The sequence below is a fragment of the Elephantulus edwardii genome, unplaced genomic scaffold (assembly GCF_000299155.1).
Source record: "Elephantulus edwardii isolate Elephantulus edwardi_28Jun2011 unplaced genomic scaffold, EleEdw1.0 scaffold00268, whole genome shotgun sequence".
Taxonomy (NCBI): Eukaryota; Metazoa; Chordata; class Mammalia; order Macroscelidea; family Macroscelididae; genus Elephantulus; species Elephantulus edwardii.
Genome location: NW_006400018.1, coordinates 527617 through 552818, shown reverse-complemented (window position 1 = coordinate 552818; position 25202 = coordinate 527617). Strand labels below are relative to the sequence as shown.

Below are 25202 nucleotides of genomic sequence, written 5' to 3'. Positions count from 1 at the left end.
TCCAGGAGCCCAATGGCGAGGGCTGAGGCTGGAGTGGAGAACACCAAACCCTGAGAGCTGAGCGGAGAGAGCTAGTGCGCTGCAGCCGCGAGTCGGAGCTTTACGGTCATCCCCGGGGAGAGGCGGTGAGCCCCGGTGCGCAGGCGCGTGAACGGTTGCGGCGGGCGGTTGCGGGCAGGCGGCTCTGCCCGGCTGGGCGAGCGGGCAAGCTGGAGGCTGCGGAGGGCGGCCCCGACAGCCCGGGCCAGGCCCGCGGGCCTCTCGGTAAGTCGGCCGCCCGGCCGGAGCAGCTGCCCTCTACCTGAGGCAGGGTCTGTCCTGCCTCGGTGCGGGAGCCTGGGGTGCAGAGGTTACTCCCGATCCAAACCTTAGGTGGTCTGATCCCCGCAGTGGGAAGTCGGGGTGGGCTGGAGCAGGCCGCACGTCTAGGGAAACTGAGGCCCGGGCTGGAGCAGGCAGCACGTCTAGGGAAAATGATGCTTGGGTTGGAGCAGGCATCACGTGGGGGAAACTGAGGCCTGTCTAGGAACCAATGGGGAAGGACATGAGCTCTGCATGCATGTGCGTGCGCGCGTGCACACACACACACAAACACTCTCTCTCACCCAGAGCTTCCTATGGACCTGATGAGGTGCTCTGGGGAAACTGAGGCCCAGTGACAGGTAGTGACAAGGGGCATGGGCCCGGGCTCTGGGAACTGCCTCAAGACCAGAGTGGACCCCTGTCTGGGGTGCCCTCCCCCGCTCCTCCATGTCCAGTCAGTGCCTCCTGCTGGTGACTCTGCCGCCCCCCAGGAGCTCTCCCCAGATTGCGCCCCTAGGGCTCTCCTTGACCCCTTTGGAATGACACTTCCATTCCTGATCCCTAGGGCCTGGTGACATGAACCCGGTCAACCCGGTCGTGGTGGTCCACGGAGGCGGAGCCAGCAGTATCTCCAAGGATCGCAAAGAGAATGTGCGCCAGGGCATCATGCGGGCCGCCACCGTGGGTTATAACATCCTCAAGGAGGGAGGCAGCGCCGTGGATGCTGTCGAAGGAGCCGTGATCGTTCTGGAAAACGACCCCGAATTCAACGCAGGTAGCTTAGCGCTGCAACTAGTAAAACCTTTCTAAAGTGTCAGTGAATCCACACAACATTGTGGTAAGACATGCAGTTGTTGTTAGGTGCCTTCGGGTCAAGTCGGATTCATACCCTGTGAACAACAGGTCTGAACCCTGACCCATCCTCATTCTCTCTGACACACTTGAGCCTGTTGCTACAATCACTGTGCCAGTCCATCTGACCTGGTTCAGGGTCTTCCTCTCTTGCTGACCCACCTGTCCAAACATGATGTCCCTTTCAAAGAAACAGCCTTTCCTAGCAACATGTCCAAAGTACTGAGACAAAGTTTCATCATCCTTGCCTCCAAAGAGTACACTGGCTGCACCTTCTCCAAGACATATCTGGGTTTGGTTTTGCTTTTTTGTTGTTTAGGGGTATTTTTGGCCACCTGTGCAATACTCAGTGTGCTTCTCCAACAAACATAATTCAAAAGCATCAGTCATTTTTCTGTCATCCATATTCATTGTCTGGTTCTCAGATGCATAGCAAATGATTGAAAAGACCATGGCCTGTGTCAGGTACATCTTACTATTCAAAATTACATCGTTGCTTCTCAGTAATTTGGAAAGTCTTTGACAGCAATCTTAACTAATGTCTCCAGAATTCCTGACTACCGGTACCAAAGATGCTAATTGTGGATCCAAGTAAGATGAAACCATTGACTATATAACCTTTTCTTCCTCTATCATGGTATTGTTTATTGGTCCCGTGGTGAGAATTTTTTGTCATCTTGATAGTGAAATGCAATTAATATTGAAGGCTGAAGTATTTGATCCTCTGCAGTATTTCAAGTCTTTCTTACTTTCAGCAAGTTAAGAAAGTGTTATCTGCACAGCACAGATTATTTAATAACTCTTCCTCCTATCCTCATACCACATGCTTCTTCATATAGTCCAGATTTTCTAATTATTTTCTTAGCCTGCACATGTAATATGGAGGAAGGATACAACCCTGACACATACCTTTCCTAATTTTTAAATGCACTGTTCCCTTCCTCTGTTCACACAACAGCCACTTGGTCTATGTATAGGTTTTGTATGAGTACAATTAAGTGTTCTGGAATTCCTATTATTCTCAGTGTTAGCCATAGTTTGTTATGATCCACACAGTCAGTAAAACATGTAAACATTCTTCTGGTATTCTCTGCTTTCAGCCAGGATCCATCTGACATCAGCAATGATATCCCATGTCAGTGGTGCCATGGCCTCTTCTAAACTCACCTTAAACTTCTGGTAGTTCTCTATTGATGCGCTGTTCTAACCGTTTTTTTTATTATCTTCAGCAATACTTTGCTTATGTGTGATATTAATGATATTGTTCGTTGATCTCCACATTCTGTTGGATCACCCCTCTTGGGAATGAGAGCAAATGTGGATTTCTTCCAGTCAGTTGGCCACACAAATTTTCTGGCATAGAGTGGTGAACACATCCAGGGCTGCATCAGTTAGCTGGAACACGTCAATTGATATCCCATCGATTCCTGGAGCCTTATTATTATTTTTTTTTTTTTGCCAATGCCTTCAGTGGAGCTTGAACATCTTCCTTCATTACGATTGGCTCTTGTTCATATGGTACTTCCTGAAATTTTTCAAGATCCACCAATTCTTTTTGGTCCAGTGACTGTGTGTATTCCTTCAGTCATCTTTTGATGCTTCCTACATCATTGAAGATACTGTTCGTGGCATCTCTCGGTATTGAAACTCTTAGTTTGACTTTGTTTTTCAGTTTTTTTCAACTTTAGAAATGCCAAGCAAGTTCTTCCCTTTTTATTCTTCAACTCTAGCTCTTTGCACATTCTGTTATAATATTGTGGTTTTTTTCTTCTCGAGCTGCCATTTGAAATCATCTGTTCATTTCTTTTACTTGAGTATTTCTCCCTTATGTTGGTTTCTCAACACTCTAGTGCAATTTTCTGAATCTCATACACCCATTTGGTATTGTTCCTCCTCTTTGTCATAACCTTATGTTCTCTTCAAGAATGCTATCTTTGATGTCATCCTGTAACTGATTTGGTCTTTAGACTTTATTGTTCAATTCCTCCAACCTATTCAAGAGATCATTTTTAAATTCAGATGGGATACATTCAAGATCATATTCCGGTTCTTGTGGATTTATGTTCAATTTTTTTCCTCTTCAGTTTGAATTTGCACAGCTGATGGTCTGTTCTGCAGTCAGTACCTGGCCTGGTTTTGACTGTGGATACCGAGTTTCTCCAATGACTCTTTCTATAGATGTCCTTCTGTATCCTTTGCAGTCCATCAGGTGAGGTCCATGTTTTTGCAATGGTCATTAAACATACACAATTCAATAATTTAACATCTAACCTCATTTCTGTCACCAAGGTTGTACTTTCCAACTACCTTTCCTTCCTCATTCCTTCCTAGTTGTTTTCAACTTTTACATTCCTGTCACTAGTAATTATTAATGCATCTTGATTCCATGTTTGGTAAATTTCAGACACAAAAGTTGGTTATTTTATCTTGTTGTATGCCATCGAATCAGAACCAACCCATAGCTGACCCTTCAGTGGGTTTTCAGAGGCAGTAAATCACACAGGAAAAGATTGCCTATTCTTTTACCTCAAAACTCCTGATGGATTTGAACTGCATTCCTTTGGGATTGCAGCACAAGTAGTTCAAAATCAGGAATGGAGTGTGTCAGAGATGCATCCTGTCCACATACCTTTTCAGTCTATATGCAGAACAGATCATTTGGAAAGCAGGACTTTAGGAGGAGGAGTGTGGCATCAGGATTGGAGGAAGACTCATTAACAACCTGTGATATGCAGATGACACAACCTTGCTTGCTGAATCTGAGGAGATCCTGAAGCACTTGCTGCAAAAGGTCAAGGACTGTAGTCTTCAATATAGATTGAAACTCAACATCAAGAAGACAAAGATTCTTACCACTGGGCCAATTGGCAGCGCCATATTAGATGGAGAAGAGATTGAGGCTGTTAACAGTTACAGCTTGCTTGGCTCAACAATCAACACTCCTAACACCAACGGTCAGGAAATCAAAAGGCAAATTGCACTGAGAAGATCTTCTGTCCTGGACCTCTCCAGAGTGCTGAAGAGCAACGATGTCAGTCTAGATACAAAGGTGTGCCTAATCCAGACCATGGTCTTCTCAATTACTTGTTATGCTTCAGAGAATTGGACAGTGACTAAGGATGACAGAAAAAGAATAGATGCCTTCGAGTTGTGGTGCTGGAGAAGAGTCCATGAACATACCATGGACCGCCAAGAAAACAAATAGGTCTGTCTAAGGTGAAGCCAAGACTCTCCTTGGAGGCTAGGATTTTGAAGCTCCACCTCACTTACTTTGGGCACGTGGCCAGGAGAGACTGGTCCTTGGAGAAGGACATCATGCTCAGAAGGGTAGACGGACAGCGCAGGAAAGGAAGGCCCAGAATGAAATGGATTGTGATGAGACAGTGACTAGGGTGATGGGGGTTGGTGTGTCGGAGTTAGTGAGACAGGCTCAGGACAGGGAAGAGTTCAGAGCTGCTGTACACAGGGTCGCTATACATCACAAGCGACTCAATGGTATATAAAAACGATAACATACTATGACAGGTTTGGAAGCAGGAATGGCATCTACTTCCTAAATAACATGTCTCCAGAAACTCCTTGAACTTTGATGAATGTTGATAGTTGTAGAGGGGCTTCAGGCCTTTTGTTCGTGGGTCGCAATGAGTCGTGCTCAACTAGAAGACAATCAGCAACAGCAACAACATTATAATGAGAGTTTACAGAACACTTGGATTTCCATTCATTCATTGTTGCATATTTTCCTCCCTACCCACTCCCCCACAGTTTGCTTTTCTCTTTAAAAAAAAATTCATTCATTGTTGCACAGTTTCCTCCCTCCCCCCACCCTCCAGTCCACTTTGCTATGCATCTCTTATTCTGGACTGTCATCATGCAAATAATACCTAATCATATATTTCTTTTAAACAGTTCTTTCCCTCATCTATTTCAATGCAGTGTTCATTATTTATCTCCTCTTTTCTTAGTGTTCCCTCAACCCTAGTGTCAGTCCTGTATTATAACAGTGGCACTATGCAGTATTTGTCCTTTTGTGACTGAGATATTTCACTCAGCTGTCCTCCAGGGTCACCAATTTTGTATAATATTTTATGAGTTTCTTATTTTTCAGGGCTGCGTAGTATTCCATTGTATGGATATACCATATACCACAATTTCTCTATCTGTTCATTTGCTGATTGGGCACTTGGGTTTCTTGCATTTCTTTGCTATTGTGAACAATACAGCAATAAACATGGGTGTGCGTATATCTGCTTGGGTGGCAGTTATAGTTTCATAGGGTATATTCCCTGTAGTGGAATTGCTGGGTCAAATGGTATTTCTATTTCTGACTTTTTGAGAAAGCACCATACTGCCTTACAGAGTGGTCGCATCATTTTATACTCCCTCCAACAGTGAAGAAGGGTTCCAATTTCTTCACAACTTAACCAACATTTGTTGTTTGCTGCTCTGTTGAACTTTGCTGTTACTGGTGTGAGGTGATATCTCATAGTTGTTTTCATTTGTATCTCTCTTACAGCTAGGGATTTTGAACATTTCATCATGTGTTTGTTCACCATCTGAATGTCTTCTTTGGTGAAGTGTCTGTTCATATCCAGTCCCCATCTTGCGATTGGGTTGTTTATCTAGTTGAGGTCAGCACAACTTCTTACCACTAGGCCACCACAGCAAAAGTTGGTAAATATCTTCACTTTCCCTTTCTTTTGCTTTACTAGCTTTAATTGTTGGTGCGTATATTTGAATAATAAGCATATTAACAGGTTGCTCATATGCATATGGCTAGTATTCTATCAATCACAATACAACATTGGACTTTAGTATGTTGTTATTGTCTTAACATGCTGTTGAGTCCTTTGTAACACATAGTAACCCTATGTACAACAGCTTTCAACCCTGCTATACCCTAAGCCAGCCTTATTATCTCTGACACACCTACCCCATCTACTCCAGTCACTGAGTCAATCCATCTCATCAAGGATTTTCCTCTCTTGTACTGTCCCTCCACCCTCCAAGCATGATGTTCTTCTCCAAGGACTGATCCCTCCTTGCAACATGTCCAGAGTATGTCAGAAGAAGTGTCAGAATCCTTGCTTCCAAGCAGCAACCTTGTTTCACCCTCCAGGACAAACCTGTTTGTTCTCCTAGCAGTCCATGGTATATTTAATACTCTTCTTCAGCACCACAGTTCAGAGGCCTCAATTCTCCTGTCATCCCTAAGTCATTGTCCAGTTTTCTGATGCATAGCACGTAATTGTGAAGACCATGGCCGTTAAGCAGATGACACAACTTCACTTGCTGAAACTGAGGGAGACTTGAAGTGCTTATTACAGAAGGCCAAGGACTGCAGCCTTCAATATGGATTGAAGCCCAACATCAAGAAAACAAAGATTCTCACCACTGGGTCAATTGGCAGCATAATAATAGACGATAAAGAGACTGAGATAGTTAACAGCTTCAGTCGGCTTTACTCCACAATCAGCACTCAGTGCTAGCAGCCGGGAAATCAAAAGATGAATTGCGTTGGGAGAGTCTGATGTCTGTGGTCAAGGACATCTCCAGAGTACTGAAGAGCAACAGTGTCAGTCTGGACTTTAGAATAGCTCTTGAAATTACCTTTTTCACTGTAAATAAAACACCATTCTTCCACAGTTTTTCATTCTCAGCTTAATAAAGCATATGTTTGTCTGATTCCAAGTGGCCCATGCCAGTCCATCTCAGCTTACTAATGTGTAGAATGCCAATCTTCATGCATTCCACCTCATTTTTTTTCACAACTTCCAGTCTTCCTGTATTTATGCTTTGATATCCCACATTCTAATTATTAAAGGATGCTTGCAGCTGTTTCTCCTCATTTTGATAGCCTCCTAGTCTGGGCTCTCCCTCTAATACTGTACTCCTCTGTTGTTCATTGGGTGTTCAGAGGTCTGTTATTTCAGGCTTCTAATCTGTCTTAATCTGGGAGCTCGGCTGAAACCCGTTCACCCTAGGTGACCCTTTCTGGCATGTGACACACCAGTGGCATAGCTTTCAGCATGACAGCAACCCACAAGGTTCCTTAGTCCAGCAAACTGACAGACACACACTGTACTAATTAAAGCAAACACTAAGCAAGCAAGCATATGCACTAACAAAGTGGTTAGCAGTCCCCCAGTACAATGAGCTGACAGACAGGTGCTGTACCTCCAATAGCAAACCATAAAGACAATCAGGCATATGAATATCACGGTGCCGGCTAGCCGTCTCTGGCCACAGCTGAGGCCCGTGGAGGCGCAGCAGATGAGCTACTAAGATATTTATATCCCCGCATGGGGGTATTTAAGGCTCAGCCGGACCTTTGGCACCAGAGCTCGGCACAGGTTCCTTTCTTCCGTGATGCTGAAAGTCTCAAAGGTGGGAGGAGGTGATGACGCCACCGTCCTAAGTGTTGCTGGAGGTCTCAAAGGTGGGAAGAGGCAAGTCTACCTTCTTCCCGTGATTAAAACTTAGTATTTGCTAACCAAAAAAATGAAACTCATCGCCATCCAGAGGATTCCACCTCATAGCAATCCTCCATCAGGTGTCTGCGCCTGTAAATCTCTATGAGAGAGGGCTGGGCTCTCTCTGGAAGAGTGGCTGGTAGGGGTGTGTGTGTGTGTGTGTGTGTGTGTGTGTGTGTGTGTGTGTGTACCGTCAAATCAGATCTGGCTGGTGTGTGTGTGTGTGTGTGTGTGTGTGTGTGTGTACCGTCAAATCAGATCTGGCTGGTACAGGAGGAGATTGTCCCTCCTTTTCCCGGCAGAGCATCTGGTGGATTCGAAACGTGTGCCTCTGGGATTGTAGTTGCAGCTCCTTGCCACTAGGCCACCAGAGCTCCCCCTGGCTGGTAGATTTTAACTGCTCACCTTTGGGTAAGCAGCCCCGTCCCTCATGTACCACACCCCCTTTAATATGCTGAGGTGCTGTTATTTGTTGTTGTGTGCTATCAAGTCAGAACCAACTCGTAGTTAACCCTCCCATGGGTTTTCAGAGGTAGTAAGTTGGTGGATTTGAACCGAGTGTCTTGGGCATGGTGTCACAACTCTTTGCCACCAAACCGCAAGAGCTCCCTATAATATGCAGGTGAGAGAGGTGATAGTTAATTTTTCTCTTTCACCAAATTGCTCTACAAATGTTTAAACCCAGTGCTTGTTGGTCAGACTTAGGTCTGCCCAAGCAACATTCTGCAGAAGTAAAATGTCTTGCTGAGAGAACAAAAAAATAAAGTGTAAACCCATCAATTCAAGTAGCTCCAACAGCAGCCTCAAGCACAGCCGCCATTGTGAAGGTGGTGCCGGATCCGGCAGTTTCATTCTGTTGTGCATGTCGTTGTGTTGTTGTTATATGTCATTAAGTCACCTGACTCACAGTGACCCTATGCACAGTAGCTCTGAAGCTTGCCCTATCTTGAGCCAGTCTCATTGTCTCCAACATACCTACCTCCATTACCCCAGTTACTGTGTCAATCCACCTCATCCTGGGCCTTCCTCTCCTGTACTGTACCTCCACCTTTCCAAGCAGGATATCCTTCTCCCAAGGACTGGTTCTGCCCGGCAGCATGCCCAAAAGAGATGGAGCTTCAAAAATCCTTGACTCCAAGGAGAAACTTGGTTTCACCCTCTCCAGGACAGACTTGTTTGTTCTCTTGGCAGTCCATGGTATGTTTAGTACTCATCTCCAGCACCACAACTCAAAGGCGTCAGTTCTACTTCTGTCACCCTTAGTCATTGTCTGATGCATATAGCAGGTAATTGTGAAAATCATGGCTTGGATCAGGCACACCTTAATCTCTAGATTGACATTGTTGCTCTTCAGCACAGGGTTATTATAACTTGGAGCCCACTTGATCGCATTTCATAGCAACAGCAACAGACCGTGGGGCTGAGAATCTTGCATGACATTGCAGTCTTGTGTAATTAGGAATAATTATGCTCATTTCTCAAAAGAGGAAACAAAAGCATACATATACAAAAATAAATGACTTTTTGAGAGACATTCATTTCTTCTTCCTCTTAAAGTAGAAAATCTAAGACCCAAGCATCAAAATTCTTGGAGTTTCTTCCTCGTTCCTAACCCGACATCTATCAGGAAAAAGAATATCAGCTCATCTTAACCAGTTGTTGTGTATTGTCCAGTCAGAAATTATCTACAGTGGACCCTCCAGCCAGTTTTCAGAGGCAAGAAATGACACCATAGAAGATGGCCCATCTTTCATCCATGGGGCAGTTGGTGGATTCAAACTGCATACCTTTGCATTGACAGTGCAGTTCTTTACCACTAAGCCACAAGAGCTTGATCCTAACAAGCTGGACATCAAATACTTATGGGTTGCTTTGGCCTCTTGACTCTGTTAAACACTCATCATTAGTTATGCAAAGCCTTATATGTCATTCTGACCCTTGGAAGAAACAGTGCATTTTTTTTTAATGTTTTTGTTTAAGGGGCTAGAATTTGCCAGCTGGCACCAACCCTGCCACAGTTGGGGGCTGGAAGTGACACTTGTTAAGCTATAGGCCTGAGCTGTCAGTATCCCCTTGGCAGACAAACCCCACCTTATTCCCACAGGACCTTCATTGGAGCAGTTTGTTCTGTTTGCCGCTCACAGGAACAAGCAGAGTCTCAGTGATGCTGTGGTCACGGCATTGGCAGCTAATCAAAGCACTGGCAGGTTGGCCCAGCAGCTGCTCCACAGGAGAAAGATGTAGCAGTCTCCTCCTATAATGGTTTAACCACTTGGAAGTCCTGTGGGGCAGTTCTGCTCTGTCCTAAAGGACCACTGAGTCGTCAGTGACTTGATGGCAATGGGCTAGAGTTTGGGAAAAGAACAGGCTGAGTGCTTTGCAAGGATTAACGATGTGTGGAATAGGGAACTGGGCAGGCTGGTTCTCCTTTTGTTCTCAAAGGCCTTCTGAGCACTGGCCTCCCACTTCCCAGCACCACGAGGGCTGGCCAGACGCAAATCCAAGATTTATTAGGGGGGAGGCCTTTGCCAGCATCCTGTCTACCCTCAGTTCCTTGTCTTCCTTCACTTCTTGAGTTAGTGGAAGCCAACAACACATGCCTTCTCCATCTTCTAGAATAACCTGGGATGTCCTGTAAGAAGCAGACTCTTAGATATCATCTCACCCCAGTAAGAATAGCAAAATTTAACAGAACAGCAGACATCAAATGCTGGCGAGGTTGTGGAGAAACCAGAATCCTTATTCACTGTTGGTGGGAGTGTAAACTGGTGCAACCACTATGGAAGGCTGTATGGCGCTTTCTCAAAGAGTTGCAAATAGAAATACCATTTGACCCAGCAATTCCACTACTGGGAATATACCCCAAAGAGACCATAACTGACATCCAAGCAGATATATGCACACCCATGTTTATTGCAGCTTTGTTAACAATAGCAAAGAGCTGGAAACAACTCAAGTGCCCATCAACAAACCAATGGTTAGAAGAAGCTCTGGCATATTCACACAATGAAAATCTATGCAGCATTGAAAAACAAGGAACTCATGAAATATTATGCAAAATGGAGGACATTATGCTGAGTGAAATATCTCAGTCGCAAAAGGACAAATATTGCATAGGGCCACTGTTGTAAAATGGGACTGACATCAGGGTTGAAGAAAGACAGAGAAGGAGGGGAGAAATGATGTATATTGCATTGAAACAGATGAGGCAGAGATCTGTTTAAAAGGGATATTATGAATGGGTATTCTTGTCATTACAGAAGTCCAGAGTGAAGACTGCATAGTGGAGTGAACTTAGGGGGGAGGGATCGCATAACAATGAAAGAGTTTTCCTTTTCTAGGAGAAGAGTGAATTGGGGGGAGGGGCTGGGCAGGGAGAAAAGGGCAACAATGAATGACTGGAAATTCTAAGTCTCTGTAAACGTTCATTGAAATTAATAAATAATTTTTTAAAAAAAGAAAAAAGAAGCAGACTCTTAGATGAGCAGCGGTGTAAATTAGTATTCATGTCACCATCTATCCAGTGTGCCCAAAAGCCTCGGCTGTGTTTCCTTCTTTAACACATGGATGGATTGAGAGTCTAAAGATTACTCCATGATCCTTGGCCTGTTAAGAAGTCATTTACGAGATTTCAGCCATGGTATAAAATTAATTTTTAGAATCAACTGCCCAAATATTTTTTAAAGATTCACTTAGGTTGGCAACCAAATAACGACCCTTTGTTTCACCGGAGGAGCCCTGGTGGGAGTTAACCACTCACTGCTAATGGAAAAGTCAGCAGTTCAAACTCGCCCGCTGTTCAAACCCCCCAGCAGGTTTTCAGAGACAGTAAACAGCATGGGAGTTGGCTGCCCATCTTTCTCCTGCTGCGCAACTGGTGGGTTCAAACGGTGTGTCCTTGGCTTGGCAGCCCAGCTCTTTAACACTAGGCCATCAGAATATGCAAATATGAAATATGAAAGTTTTTTCAACTTGGGGGTGTGGGGGGGGTTAATTAATTTTAATGGAACTCTACAGAGACTTTGATTTCCATTCATTTATTGTTACAATTTTTCCCTGCCCAACCTCCCCCTCCCCAGTTCACTCTTCTCTTTGAAAAGTAAAAGAAAAATTCTTTCCTTGTTATACATTCCCTCCTCGCAAGTCCACTCCACTGTGCAGCCTTCGTTTTGAAAAGCAAAAGTTCTTTCATTGTTATTTTTTTAACTAACTAGATTTGAAGGAAGTTGTGAAAAAATAGCACATAGCAGTCTTCTGTAGTCTTCATCCAGTTTCCCTCTTAATAGTTATATCTTATGTAACTATAATAGAATACCAAAACCAGGACATTGGCATTAGTACAATGTGTATTTATTGTTTTGTAACCAGCCACAATCAGTACATTATCAAGACCATCTGTATACTACCCTCTGTAGCAACCCCTGCTTCTTCTCAACTCTTCTCTGACTCCTATAATCACTGTATGTTTCCCCTCTCTGTTACGTTACCATTTCAGGAATTTTATATACATATATGATGGCACATAACAACAACAACATGTGTGTGTGTATATATATATATATAAAATGGAAGCATACAAAATGTGACCTTTAGAAATTACTTTTCAGGGAAAAAAAAAGGACTCAGGATAATGTCCTTGAGATCCATTCAGATTGTTTCCTTTGTGAATCACTTTTCCATTTTGTTGTTAGCTGCCGGCAAAGTGAGCCCAACGCATTGCAAACCTGTTATATACAATAAAACAAAACACCGCCAGCAGCCACAGATGCGGTGATCAAAAGTCACCTAAAAGTGCCTGAGCCAAGCAGCACTTTTTCCTGTAACCGCATATGCACGTGAGAACTGGCCAGTGAGTAAGGAAAGCCAGAGAAGGAGCAACGCCTGCACATTCTTGTGTTAGAAGAACATTGAATACACCATGGATTTCCAGACGGATAAATGACTCCTTGGAACAAGCACAGCAAGAATGTTCCTTGGGAAGGAGGATGGCAGGTCTTTGCCTCACATATTTTGGACATGTTGTCAGGAGGGACCCGTCCCTGGAGAAGGTGGACATGCTTGGTAAAGCAGAGGGTCGTTGAAAAAGAGGAGAGTCCTCGACAAGATGAGTTGCAAGAATGAGCAGTTATTCAATGTCACAAGAACATGGAAACAGCCCAAATGTCCAACCCCAATTGAATGGATTGAGAAACTGTGGAACTTTCACATGATGGAATACTACGCAGCACGCAGGAGCAATGATTCTGTAAATCACTACCTAACTTGGGAGGGACTAGAGAGCATTATGCTACGTGAACTAACTCAGTCCCATAAGGGCAAATACTGTATAAGATGATTTTGTAGAATTAGTTAACTAATAAAATAGAGGATCCAAGCAAGGGAGGATGAGAGAAGAGAGGTGAGGATAGGCTGCAGGGGTTTTATAAATCATAGGTCACACAATTTGATGGTTGGAGGGTGGGGTGGCAAAGAAAATGGGAAAGAGGTAGTGTGCAAAAACATTGTCTATAAACTTCGAAGGTAAGCCAGTATAAAATAAAAATTTTATTTAAAAAAAAAAAATTGGGCACAAACCAATAATTATGAGGATGGTGCAGGACCGGGAAGTGTTTGTTTCTGTTGTGCACAGAGTGACTGGGATTCAAAACAACAGCATCACAATCAGTCATGCTGTCATCGTTGCCATCAGTGTTGTTGTGTTGACATCTTACTAGTTTAAGTGAAGGGTAGTAACTTGACCTCCGTCTAAAGCCTGTTCATCCTTCCTTGGTTATAATTGCCTTCGTTATCCCCCTTGATAGTCATTGCCTTAAATGTTTATATATGCACTGAGGACACACTCTGGTGGCTTAGTCCGGAGGCCATTGCTGTCAAGTCAGGGCCAAGTCAGACCTGGCCCCTCAGTGCAGGTAATGGATCCACAGCGCAGGCTAGGCCTCCAGAGCTGCCTTCTGTGGCAATAAGCTTTGTACTCTGAGAATCACATCAGACTGTATTACCAGTTTTGCTTTAACCATCAAAAAGCATTTTGAACTCAAGAGGAAAAGAAAAAGCTATTGTATTTTTTTCTATAATTATATTTTATTAATTTTCATAAACATTTACAGAGATTTTGGGTTTCCATTCATTCACTGCTGCACCATTCTCTCTGCCCTCCTCCCAGTTTGTTCTTGTCCAAATGCCACAGTGCTTGTCAAAGCCAGTTCTGATTAATCTTCTTTGTCAGTGTGTCCTTTGCCATTCCCTATCACTCCTCCCTGAGAGAGACTTCACCCTGAGTCATAAGGAAAAGGGGATGGCGTATTCTCTTAGCTACTTCCTGCTGAAAAGGGACGCTGTGGGTTTCAGGGTGAAGATCTTCTCTCACTACTCTAAAGGGCCCGTTTGGCAGTAGGAAACACATAGACTATTATGGAGATTGATTTTGGAATTTAGATGCACTCTTATTGATTGTGCTTGGCCATACATGTTCATATCCTTGAAGATGTATCATGGGGGTGTTGCAACCTAGAAGACACAAATTTGACTAACAAGTTATAAGTACATGAGTCAAAAATTATGGAAAAGTAAAAGAAAAGATTCTTTCATTGTTCCACAAACTCCCCCCAGGTCCCCTCCACCATGCAGCCCTCGCTCTAGACTCCTGTGATGACAGAAACACCCAGTTATATATCTCTTTTAAGCAGTTCCCTCCCTCCTCCGCCTCAGTGCAGCACACACATCATTGAACCCATCTTACTCAGTCTCTCCCCAACCCCAAGGACAGTCCCATTCTACAACAGTGGCATCATGTAATATTTGTCCCTTTGTGACTGGGATATTTCACTCAGCATAATGTTCTCCAGAGTCAACCATTTTGAATAATATTGCATGAGTTCCTTGTTTTTTAATGCAGCATAGTATTCCATTGTGCGAATATACCACAAAAGCTATTGTATTGATGGGTATTTTTACTCTTTCCCTTGTTCTTTCAAGTAGCCTTGGTGGTACAGTGTGCGTTTTTTCATAAAAACTAATTTTAGGAAACTGATCCTCTATTAACACAGACCTGCTGCTGCAACAGTGGCCTCAGGCCTGGTAGTGATTGTGAGGAGGACAGCACAGGGCGGGGCAGCGTTTCTTTCTGCAAATAGAATCGCTCCGAGTCAGAGCCAACCTATGGAGTTTTATCTTTCAGCCTGACTCTTTCAGCCATGACTTAACTTTGCTATCTAAATGGGTGGGAATATGTGAATGGGGCATGGTAGCTTATCCACAAGGGATTGGCTGTCTACCATTCCACAAGGGGATTGGCCAGTCTCAACAATCTACAAAAGAATTGGCTAGTCTCACCTATAAATTGAATCGCTCTAGCGAGAAGACTCAGCATTCTCCCCAGGCAGGAAAAAAAAGGGAAGAGACCTTCCCCACCCTGGTGAGGAGGAGGCAGGAAAGTGTAGGACACACTTTGAGATGACAACAGCAGCCACGGCTGAACTGGAGAATTGACAAGAGATGAGACTTAGAGGGGAGAGGAGACGCCAATATTGGCAGGACTGAGAACTTGGGAACACTTAGAGCTGTGAGGCTTGAGGCTGAGGTGACTGTATGCACATTTCTGGAGCTGTCTTGACTATATTCTGATATTTATCTGGATTATAACCTTTTTTGACTCCCCCATTATGGTTCTGTGTGGTCTGTGAACCCTCACATCAAATTTTGGACCCAGCAAATTAGAAAGATTGGTGTTGAGTATCAAGAGGCATGTGAGTGTGGGCGCCATGTCTGACCTCGTGGAAACTGGTTTTGTGTTATTGATGCTGTGGACAGAGACAGTGCCCCCTGTGAAGTTGATGTAGATCACACAAGGCACTCCCCACGTGGCCCTTGCTCTTTTTACAGCACCTAACAACAATCTTGCTTAAATTCTAAGTCTCGTAAATTTTTCTGCTTCACTTGTATTGTCTAACCCTGAGATAACTTTTCTGTAGAATTGGATTCCATTCAGCAACCACTTGATCCAAGGCTTCAAGACATGATCGAAGTTACATGACAGTCTTCAGAAGGAAACAGCTGTCTAAGTCCACAGTCCTCGATATGTTCCCCAATTTTTCACTTCCCTTTTTCTTTTATCTCAATAAACTTTGTTTTAGTGGGTCCCAACATTTTCAGTCAAGTTATTTCCATTTTTAAAATGCTGATTTTAAAAACTAGTAACTTAAAACTGCCACAGGAAAAAGAAAACAAATGGTCCACAAAGCATTCCTTTCCTTGTGAAGGTTTTGCGATACATTGTTAACATTAACCAGTCTTTTACAATTAAACTTAAGTGGCCAATTGAGACTAAGAGTTCTGAGACATTCTTCCACTGCTGATTCACCTGGGGTGGCAGGTGTTTGTCCTTTCTTCTTAACCACTCCCACTTATGAGTTGATTACAACTCATAAGTTTTCCTCATTGGGTTTCAGAGGCAGCAAATCTTTTTGAGAGGAGATGGCCCACCTTTCTCTGGTGGAGCAGCTGGCGGGTTCAAATCACCAACCTTCCAGTTAGCAGTGTAATACATAATGCACTATACCCGCAGAGCTGCTTGTCTCTTCACCTAAAAGGCATTGAATGTTGGGAAGGTTGCTTCATTGGCTTCCTCATCTATTGACTTTCTATATAATTATAACAGGTACATCTTTAATGTGCATTTTCCAGGCCTTTGGTAGTTGTGAAGATTCCGTGAGTTCATATTCTCATCCCATTTTAAAGATGTGGAAACAAGTACAGAGAGTAACAACAGTTTATGACAAATCCAAGGAAACTAGTACTTCTGGTCGAATGCCACCGTGGTGAGGAAATGAAGTGGACCAGAGGCCAGGTCAGGGAGGATGTAGTACGACTTTTTATTTTGTTGACCATGGTGCCAAGTCAGATTGTGGTGATGTTGGTGGTGGTGGTGGTGGTAAGTGCCGTCGAGTCGCAGGCAACTCACAGCGACCCTATGAACGAAAGTCCTGGACATTTCCTCTATAACTTTTGTCCTTTCTCCAGGTTCATAGGGTTTCCAGAGGCAAGCTATTGTGGAAGTGGATGCCACTCCTGCTTCCAAGCTTCAAGTCAGATTGTTGTTGTTGTTAAGTGCCGTCGAGTTGCAGGCAACTCATAGCGACCATATGAAGGAGAGTCCTCAATGCTTGGGTGCCTTTCATCCTCTCTCCAAGTTCATAGGGTTTCCGGAGGCAAGCTATTATGGAAGTGGATGCCACTCCTCCTTCCAAGCTTGTTTAATCGGGAGCTCTGCCCCACTCTCTGTCCACATTTGGGTAACCAACAATAACATATTTGACACATCAGTGTCACAGTGTTCAGCCTCACAGCAACCACAAGTTGACCGCAGGACGGCAACTTGTACACCAGGGCTATACGACCTAGAGGAATGTCTGAACAAAAACAATGAAAGATAGGCCCGAGGGCCGCAGATTAAAAGTCACCCACCTTTGGCTTGGTAGCATCGCTTTCTGTCCACTGGGCCAGCTGATCAAGTCAGATTAGTGTTTAAAAAATGTTTCACCTGAGTGAGTGCTCCTCAGAGGCAAGGATGGTGAAGCTTCATCTCACTTTGGGCACATTGTTAGGAGGAACTGTTCCTTGGAAAAGGACATCATGCTTGGAACAGTGAAGGTTCACAGCAGCTACAGCAATGAGATCAATTATGTCAGAGATGAGGACGGCACAGGACAGAACAGGGTTCACATCTGCTGTTCATAGGGTCACTGTGAGTCATCCACTGTGAGACAGCAGTTACCACCACCATCAATGGAGTAATAAGTTAAAGGGGGAAGTTAGAGGAAGCCCCAAAGCCATTTTTTTAAAGTCATTAATTCTTGTTTTTCAACCTTTTTTTTTGGTTTTAGGCTGTGGTTCTGTCTTGAACGTAAATGGTGAAGTTGAAATGGATGCGAGTATCATGGATGGAAAAGATCTGTCCACAGGAGCAGTATCTGCAGTTCGCTGTATAGCAAATCCCATCAAACTTGCACGTCTTGTTATGGAAAAGGTATTTTCTGACTAAAGAATTCTTTTCCTACAGAATTGCCCCTCCTGTATTTCCATTACTAAAAAGGGGATCTGTCTGAGGGAAAGTCCTTAATGTCACTGTTCTCTTAAGAATAAACACAAGAGCAGAGGCAACATTATCTGCGTTTCTCAAGTACCCCAAGATTCTGACTCTCATGACAATGATCACCTGACCAGTAATTATTTTGTATTCATGTTATTTTCCTCTCTTTTCTTTAGCCTTCTTTCAATGCCTCCAGTCCAGCACACAGAAACTGAACAGAACAGTGCATTAGTGTTCTTGTGTTGTTTGTTATGGTCATGGTTGTTAGATGGCCAGGGAGCAGATTGTGACTCACAGCAACCACGTGAACAACAAATCTGAACCATGTTCTATGCTGTGCTGTCCTCACACGCCCTGCTACATTTTACCCCACTGCCTCAGTCACTGTGTCAGTCCATTTTACAAAGGCTCTTTCTCTGCCCTTCCTCCTTTCCAAGCATGATGTCCTTTTCCAAGAACTGCCCCCTCCCAATAACATGCCCTAACTATGAGATGAAGTTTCATCACCCTTGCCTCCAAGGAACACCCTGATTTTACTTCCTTCAAGACATACGTGTTCTTTTGGCAGTCCAGGCGATAGTCAGTACTCTTTTTCCAACATAACGGCTCATAGACATCAATTCTTCACCTGTCATCCTTAGCCATTGTCCAACTTTCAGGTGCCTAGCAAGTAATTGAAAAGACTGGCCTGAATCTGGTGAACCTTAGTCTAACATTGTTGTTCTTCAGCGCCTTAAAGAGACCCCGACAGCAGATTCCCCCAGTGCATCTTTTGATTTCCTGACTGCCGTTACCAAGGATGCCGTTTAGCTGCCATCAAGACTGTTGCACTGGGACCCTGTGTTCATCCAAAATAAAGCACTCCCTGCTCTTAGGCCACCTTCACAATAGCTACTGTTTGAGTCCATTGTTGTAGCCCAGGTGCCTGTCTGCCTCCCTGAGAGTCTTCCGCTTTTTCACTGACTCTGCCCTTTGCCAAGCTCGTCCCTCCTGATGATACATCCAAAGTCTTACCATCCTCCCTTCTGAGGAACATTCTGGTTGCACTTCTTCAAAGACAGATTTGTTCATTGTTCTAAAAGTCCACAGTATACTCGGTATTCTTCACAAATGACATAATTCAAAGGCATTCGTTCTTCCTGAGTCTTGCTCAGTCATTTTTTTTTTGTTTTTGTGATAAAAATTTGTATTTAGGATTAGCCAGCTGGACTCAGTTTAGATGGTCCCAATTTTGTCGGCAACATCCAAACCATCATAGTCAGAAGCAAGGTGAACATAGGCCTTCTTCTCTCCATCAGGCCTAATCAAGGTGTTGACCTTGGCCACATCAATGTCATAGAGCTGCTTTGCAGTGTGATTTGGTGCTTGTTGGCCTTGACATCCACAATGAACACAAGTGTGTTATCTTCTATCTTTTTCATGGCTGACTTCATGGTCGGGGGAAGCTTGATGAAGGCTTAGTGATCAGACTTGTGTCTCCTGTGGGCGCTCTTCTGCGGGTATTTAGGCTGCCTTCAGGGTCTCGGCGTCTTAGGCTGCCAGAATGTGGGCGTTGTGCAGATCTTCTTTTTTATGTGGCTGTGGATGCCCTTCAGGACGCCCTTCTTGGACTTTAAAAGCTTTGCTTAGGCTTCAGTTTTGGAAGGGGCTGGGGCCATCTTCATAGAAAGCTTCCCTAGTCATTTACACACCTCTACGATGACTGGAAGATAGCATGGATCGGTATATGTTAATCCTCAAAGTGAGTAGTTAACGGTGTTGTGTGAATTTAAGAGAACACATAAAGTCACAACCCTGAAGATACTCCTTTAAAAAATAAAAAGCCTAGGGGAGCTCTGGTGGCCTAGTGGCAAGAAGCTGCACTGCAATCCCAGAGGAACACGGTTCGAATCCACCAGATGCTCTGCCGGAGAAGGAGGCGCAATATCCTCCTGTACCAGTCAGATCTGATTTGACGGTACATGCACACAAAATAATAATAAAGAAAAAAAAAAAAGCTTTAAAAAAAAAAAAAGCCAAAATACAAGGTGGCTCAGGCAGCCCCAACCCCTTTGGCTCTTTTCAACAGAAAAGCTAGCCAGTGCTATTTGCATTTTTAAGCCTTTGCACAGAGTTGGAACAGGTTGAGGGTTTTTTTAATTTCTAAAAAAGTCACCATTGTTCCTTTTCTTTCTGGCTCAGACATCCCACTGCTTTCTGACCGACCAAGGGGCAGCAAAGTTTGCAGCAGCCATGGGGATCCCACAGGTTCCCGAAGAGCAGCTCGTGACAGAGAGGAACACCAGGCGCCTGGAAAAGGAGAAATGTGCAAAGATGCAGAAGCCAGATGCTAAAAAGTAGGTGTCCTCCGTGGCTCCCTTGCCGTGTTACTGCGCATGCGTAAAAGAGAAGCCAACAATCATCTGCGCATGTGTACAAGGCAAAAACTTGACTAAAGTGGATGATCATTTGGTGTTTGTGTTTTGTACAAAATAATTCTAACTAAAGTATAGGAGACAGCTTTACTGATTGTTCAATTCAACTCATTTGCTAGCCTGTGAATAACTCAGTGTAGTTGTTGTTGTTATGTGTCGTCAAGTCACTTGCGACTCATAGCGACCCTATGTACAACAGCCCTAAACTCCGCTCTGTCCTGTGCCAATCACACTGTCTCCGACACTCCCATCCCAATTATCCCAGTCACTGAATCAATCCACCTCATAGAGGGCCTTCCTCTCCTGCGCTGTCCCTCCACCCTCCCAAGCATGATATTCCTCTCCAAGGACCTCCTTGCAACATGTCCAAAGTATGTTAGACGGAGCCTCAGGATCCTTGCCTTTAAGGAGCAGCCTGCTTTGACCCTTTCCAGGATGAATCTGTTTATTTTCCTAGCAGTCCATGGTATTCTCAGTACTCTTCTCCAGCACCACAGCTCAAAGGCATCAATTCTCCTTCTATCCTCCTTGGTCATTGTCCAACTCTCTGATGTATAACAAGTGATTGCAAAGACCATGGCCTGTATCAGACGCACCTTAGTCTCCAAAGAGACACCATTGCTCTTCAGTACTTTGGAGAGGTCCCTAACAGCCGACTTTCCTATGGTAATACGTCTTCTAATTTCCTGGCAGCTGGTGCCAAGAGTCCTTCTCCAGCATGCTACCCTGCGGAAAAGTCTTGCTTGCGTGAAGGTGCGAATCACCTGGGTGCTTCTTACTCCATTTGTACCGTTAGGTAGACTGAATCGTCGTCTGTGATCTGGTCTACCTTCTGTCTATTTGAGCACTCTTGCAGAGGACACAGAAAACAATAAACTTCTTAAAACTTCTAATTATCATATTTCTGAATTAAGATATCCTGAACTACGGATTTTAAGAGCTCCCTAAGTTAAAGCAAAATTTGAAAATAACCTGAGCCATTAAAATAGTAATTGTTAAGTGCCGTCCAGTCAAACTGCAACTCTATGAACAAGAGATCTGAACCTTGCCTTTCTCTGCTGAAGCACGATCTCCCTCATGGTCAAGCCCATTGCAGTGGTTATTGTGTCCATCTCTTAGGGGGTCTTCCTCTTTCATGGGCCCTCGACCTTTCCCAGCATGCTGTCTTCTTCCAGGGACTGCCCCACCTCCTGAGATGAGGTTTCACCGTCCTTGCCTCTTAAGGAGCCCTCTAGTTGTACTTCTGAGACAGACTTATTTGTTCTCTTGACAGTGCATGGGACGTTTGATACTCTTCACCAACAAAAAATTCAAAGCCACCCTTCATCCTGGTTCATTAGCCAACAAGATGCATAAGAAGCAATTGAAAATATCATGGTTTGCATCAGTCCCACGCTAGCTAGCCTTTTAACTTTAATCTTAGTTCTTTCGCACTTTAAAGAGGTTCTTAACATCAGATTTTTCCCACTACAACACTTATTTTGCTTTCTTGACTAATATAATCATGGACGTTGATTGTGGATCCAAGTAAAATTAATAATTAACAACTTGCCTCTTTTCTCCACCAGTCATGATGTTATATTGCCTATAGGTCCAGTGATGAAGATTTTTGTTTTCTTGATGTTGAGATGCAAACCATACTGAAAGCTGTAGTCTTTGATCTTCAGTGCTTCAAGTCTTCTTCACTTTCTGCATGGTTGTATCATCTGCATACCACAAGTTGTTGATAAGTCTTCCTCCAATCCTGATGCCCCGTTCTTCTTCCTATAGTCCAGCTGCTCCAGTTATTTGCTGAGCGTAGATTGAATCAGTAAGGAAAAAGGAAACAATTCTGATGATGCACACCTTTTCTGATTTTAAATCGCATTCCCTTGTTTTGTTTTGCTTCTTAGTGTATGATTTCCTGTAAACACAAATGTTCAGGGATTCCCAATCTGCTCAGTGTTACCTATCATTTGTTATGATCCACATGGTCACATTTTTCTGCAGAGTTAATAAAACACGAGTAAATGTCTTCCTAGTATTCTCTGCTTTCATACAAGATCTATCAGACATCAGCAGTGGCAGTGACATCCCTTGTTCGACGGCCTCTTCTGAATGCAGGTTGAATTTCTGGCAGTTCCTTGATTTACTGTTCCAGCCATTTATTTTCATGTTTTTTTATTTCTTTTCTTTTTATCATTTTTTAAAAATTATTTTATATTGGCTTGCATGCAAAATTAATATATATACTGTGTTTCTCACATTCCTCTGTTCACATTGTGTTTCATATAATCATTCCATACACTTTGTTTATAAAAACAATTACCATTGATCCATGCCCACCATGACCCCACCTTAGAAGGTCCCGCCTGGATCTTTCCCAATTCCTTCAGCCCTTCACTCTGCCCTCATAACTCTGTCACATCAGGATTCACACACACACACACACCCCTCAGCCCCACTCCTCCCTCCCTTAACCATTCTGGACTTCTGTCCAGCCATTTTTTTCATAATCTTCAATAAGATTTTCTTTGCATGTGATATTAATGATGTTGTTATGTGCTGTAGAGTTGACTTGGACTCATAGCGACCCTGTGTACAACAGCTCAGAACCCTGCTCTATACTGAGCCAATGTCATCGTCTCTGACACACCTACCCCATTACCCAGTCACTGAGTCAATCCCTCTCATCCAAGGTCTTCCTCTCTTGCGCTGCCCCCCAACCCTTCCAAGCATGATGTCCCTCTCCCAAGGACTGGCCCCTATTTGCAACGTGCCCAAAGTATATCAGAGGGAGCTTCATAATCCTTGCTTCCAAGGAGCAGCCTGGTTTCACCCTCTCCAGAATGGACCCGTTTATTCTCTTAGCAGTACACAGTATATTCAATCCTCTTCTCCAGCACCACAATTCAAAGACATCGATTCTTCTTCTGTCATCCTTAGTCACTGTCCCGGTCTCTGATGCATAGCAAGTAATTGCAAAGACCATGGCCTGGATCAGCTGCACTTTAGTCTCCAGACTGACATCATTGATGTCAGATTGACATCATTCTGCACAGGTTCCTGGCGGCAGATTTTTCCAATGCAGTTTGTCTCCCATATCCTGTTGGATCATCTTTTTTTTTTTCTTTAACATGTTGTCGCACACTTTTGTGCTTAGAAACACATTTTTTTCAGGGAGCTCTGGTGGCCTAGTGGCAAGAAGCTGCACTGCAATCCCAGAGGCACATGGTTCGAATCCACCAGATGCTCTGCCGGGAAAGGAGGGACAATCTCCTCCTGTACCAGTGAGATCTGATTTGATGTTACACAGACACACAAAATAATAATAAAATAAAAAATTTAAAAAACACATTTTTTTCAATGTATTACTGTCATTTGCGGCAACATGTTAATGAGAATAATTAGCCAAGTAGCTCTCTTCTAAAATTCTTAGCATAGGCTGGTGAGCACATCCAAAACTGCATCCATTTGTTGAAACATGTCAGTTGGTATCCTATCAATTCCTGGAGCCTTCTTTTTTTACCATTGTCTTCAGTGCAGCTTGGACATCTTCCTTCAGTCCAGTTGGTTCTTGATCATATGTTATTTCTTGAAACGGTTCAGTATTGACCAATACAGTGATTGTGTGTTTCTCCCATCTTCTTTTGAAGTCTAGAAATAGACTTGATGGCAGTGAGTTTTGTTTTTTTACTTTGTTGGGGGCTTTGGAAGGTCACACCACTGGAAAATGGTGGTGCTGAGATTGTACACGTACTTGAAGTTGAGAACGAAAGAAATGTCTTTCTGAAAGGAATGGACAATTAGAAAAACTGTGTGTATGACAATTAATAATAGCCTTACAAGAGACATTGGGGGAGGGGAGGAAGGAAGGTGTGCATGAATGAATGAATAATTTTTTAAAAATAAGAGATGTCTAGGAGTAGTGATGTCAGTTTGAAGACTAAGGTGTATCTGATTCAGGCCATGGTCTTTCTGATCACTTGCTATGCATCTGAGAGCTGGACAGTGAATAAGGATGATCGGAAAATAATTGACACCTTTGAGCTGTGATGTTGGACAAGAGCATGGAACATCCCATGGGCGGTCAAGAGAACAAACAGATATGTCTTGAAGAGGGTGCAGCTGAAGTGCTCTTTCGAGGCAAGAATGATGAGGCTTCACCTCACACACTTTGGACATGTTGCTAGAAGGAGCTATTCCTTGGAGAAAGACATGATGCTGGAAAGGGTGGAGGGTCGGCAAAGGAGAGGAAGACCCTGGACCAGGTGGATTGACACAGTGACTGCTGCTCTCATGCGTCAGGAAGTGTGAGGACGGCACAGGACAGAACAGGATTCAGATCTTTTGTTCACAGGGTCACTATGAGTTGTACTCAACTCAATGGCACCTAACAACAACAACAACAAAGCAATTTAGCTGAAACTGGTTGAGTGTAGACTAAAAACCACACAGGCTTTCTTTGCTATTTCTGAAATGAGTCTGAAATGTTGGGATCAAAGTGTACCCCATTTCCTTACAACAAATGATGTGGAGATTTACATGGTATTAAATTATGTCACCTCACAGTGTTTCTCCTCCTGAATTGGTTACTTTGCTGTGTTGACTGTTGACAGGAATCTGGGGACCGTGGGTGCCGTTGCCCTGGATTGTAAAGGGAACGTAGCCTATGCAACCTCGACAGGCGGTATCATCAATAAGATGGTTGGCCGTGTCGGGGACTCCCCGTGTGTCGGTAAGTAGGGTTGGGGGTGACTCTTGCCCTGGTCCCCTTCTTCCCTTGTCATCAAGTTCTCCTCCGTCTCTCACCTTCCCTTCCTTCACTCCAGCTCATTTCCCTCCTCTTCATGGTGGCAGCTGCAGGGTTTCTGGTAGTGACAGCTGGGCGGGTGAGAAGAGGTTGTTGGGCACACTGCGTCAGGAGCTGGTATCTCTGTGTTTTGGTTTGTTGTTTTTTTAATTTTTTTCTTATTAATTTCAATGAAAATTTACAGAGACTTTGAATTTCCATTCATTCATTGTTGCACTTTTCTCCCCTCCCAACCCTCCCCCCGCCCCCAGTACACTCCCCTCTTGGAAAAGTAAAAGAAA

The 25202-nt window shown here is 43.8% G+C and overlaps 1 protein-coding gene across 1 annotated transcript in view; it reads left to right on the top strand.

Annotated features, from left to right (window-relative positions):
• The first annotated feature begins 677 nt into the window (after nucleotides 1-677).
• Nucleotides 678-25202, top strand: part of ASRGL1 (asparaginase like 1) — a 31219-nt gene continuing 6694 nt past the window's right edge. The window contains exons 1-5 of the mRNA XM_006899869.1: nucleotides 678-774; nucleotides 869-1078; nucleotides 17510-17652; nucleotides 19897-20051; nucleotides 24728-24846. Coding sequence (XP_006899931.1) covers nucleotides 678-774; nucleotides 869-1078; nucleotides 17510-17652; nucleotides 19897-20051; nucleotides 24728-24846 — 724 coding nt within the window. The remainder of the gene's footprint in view (nucleotides 775-868; nucleotides 1079-17509; nucleotides 17653-19896; nucleotides 20052-24727; nucleotides 24847-25202) is intronic.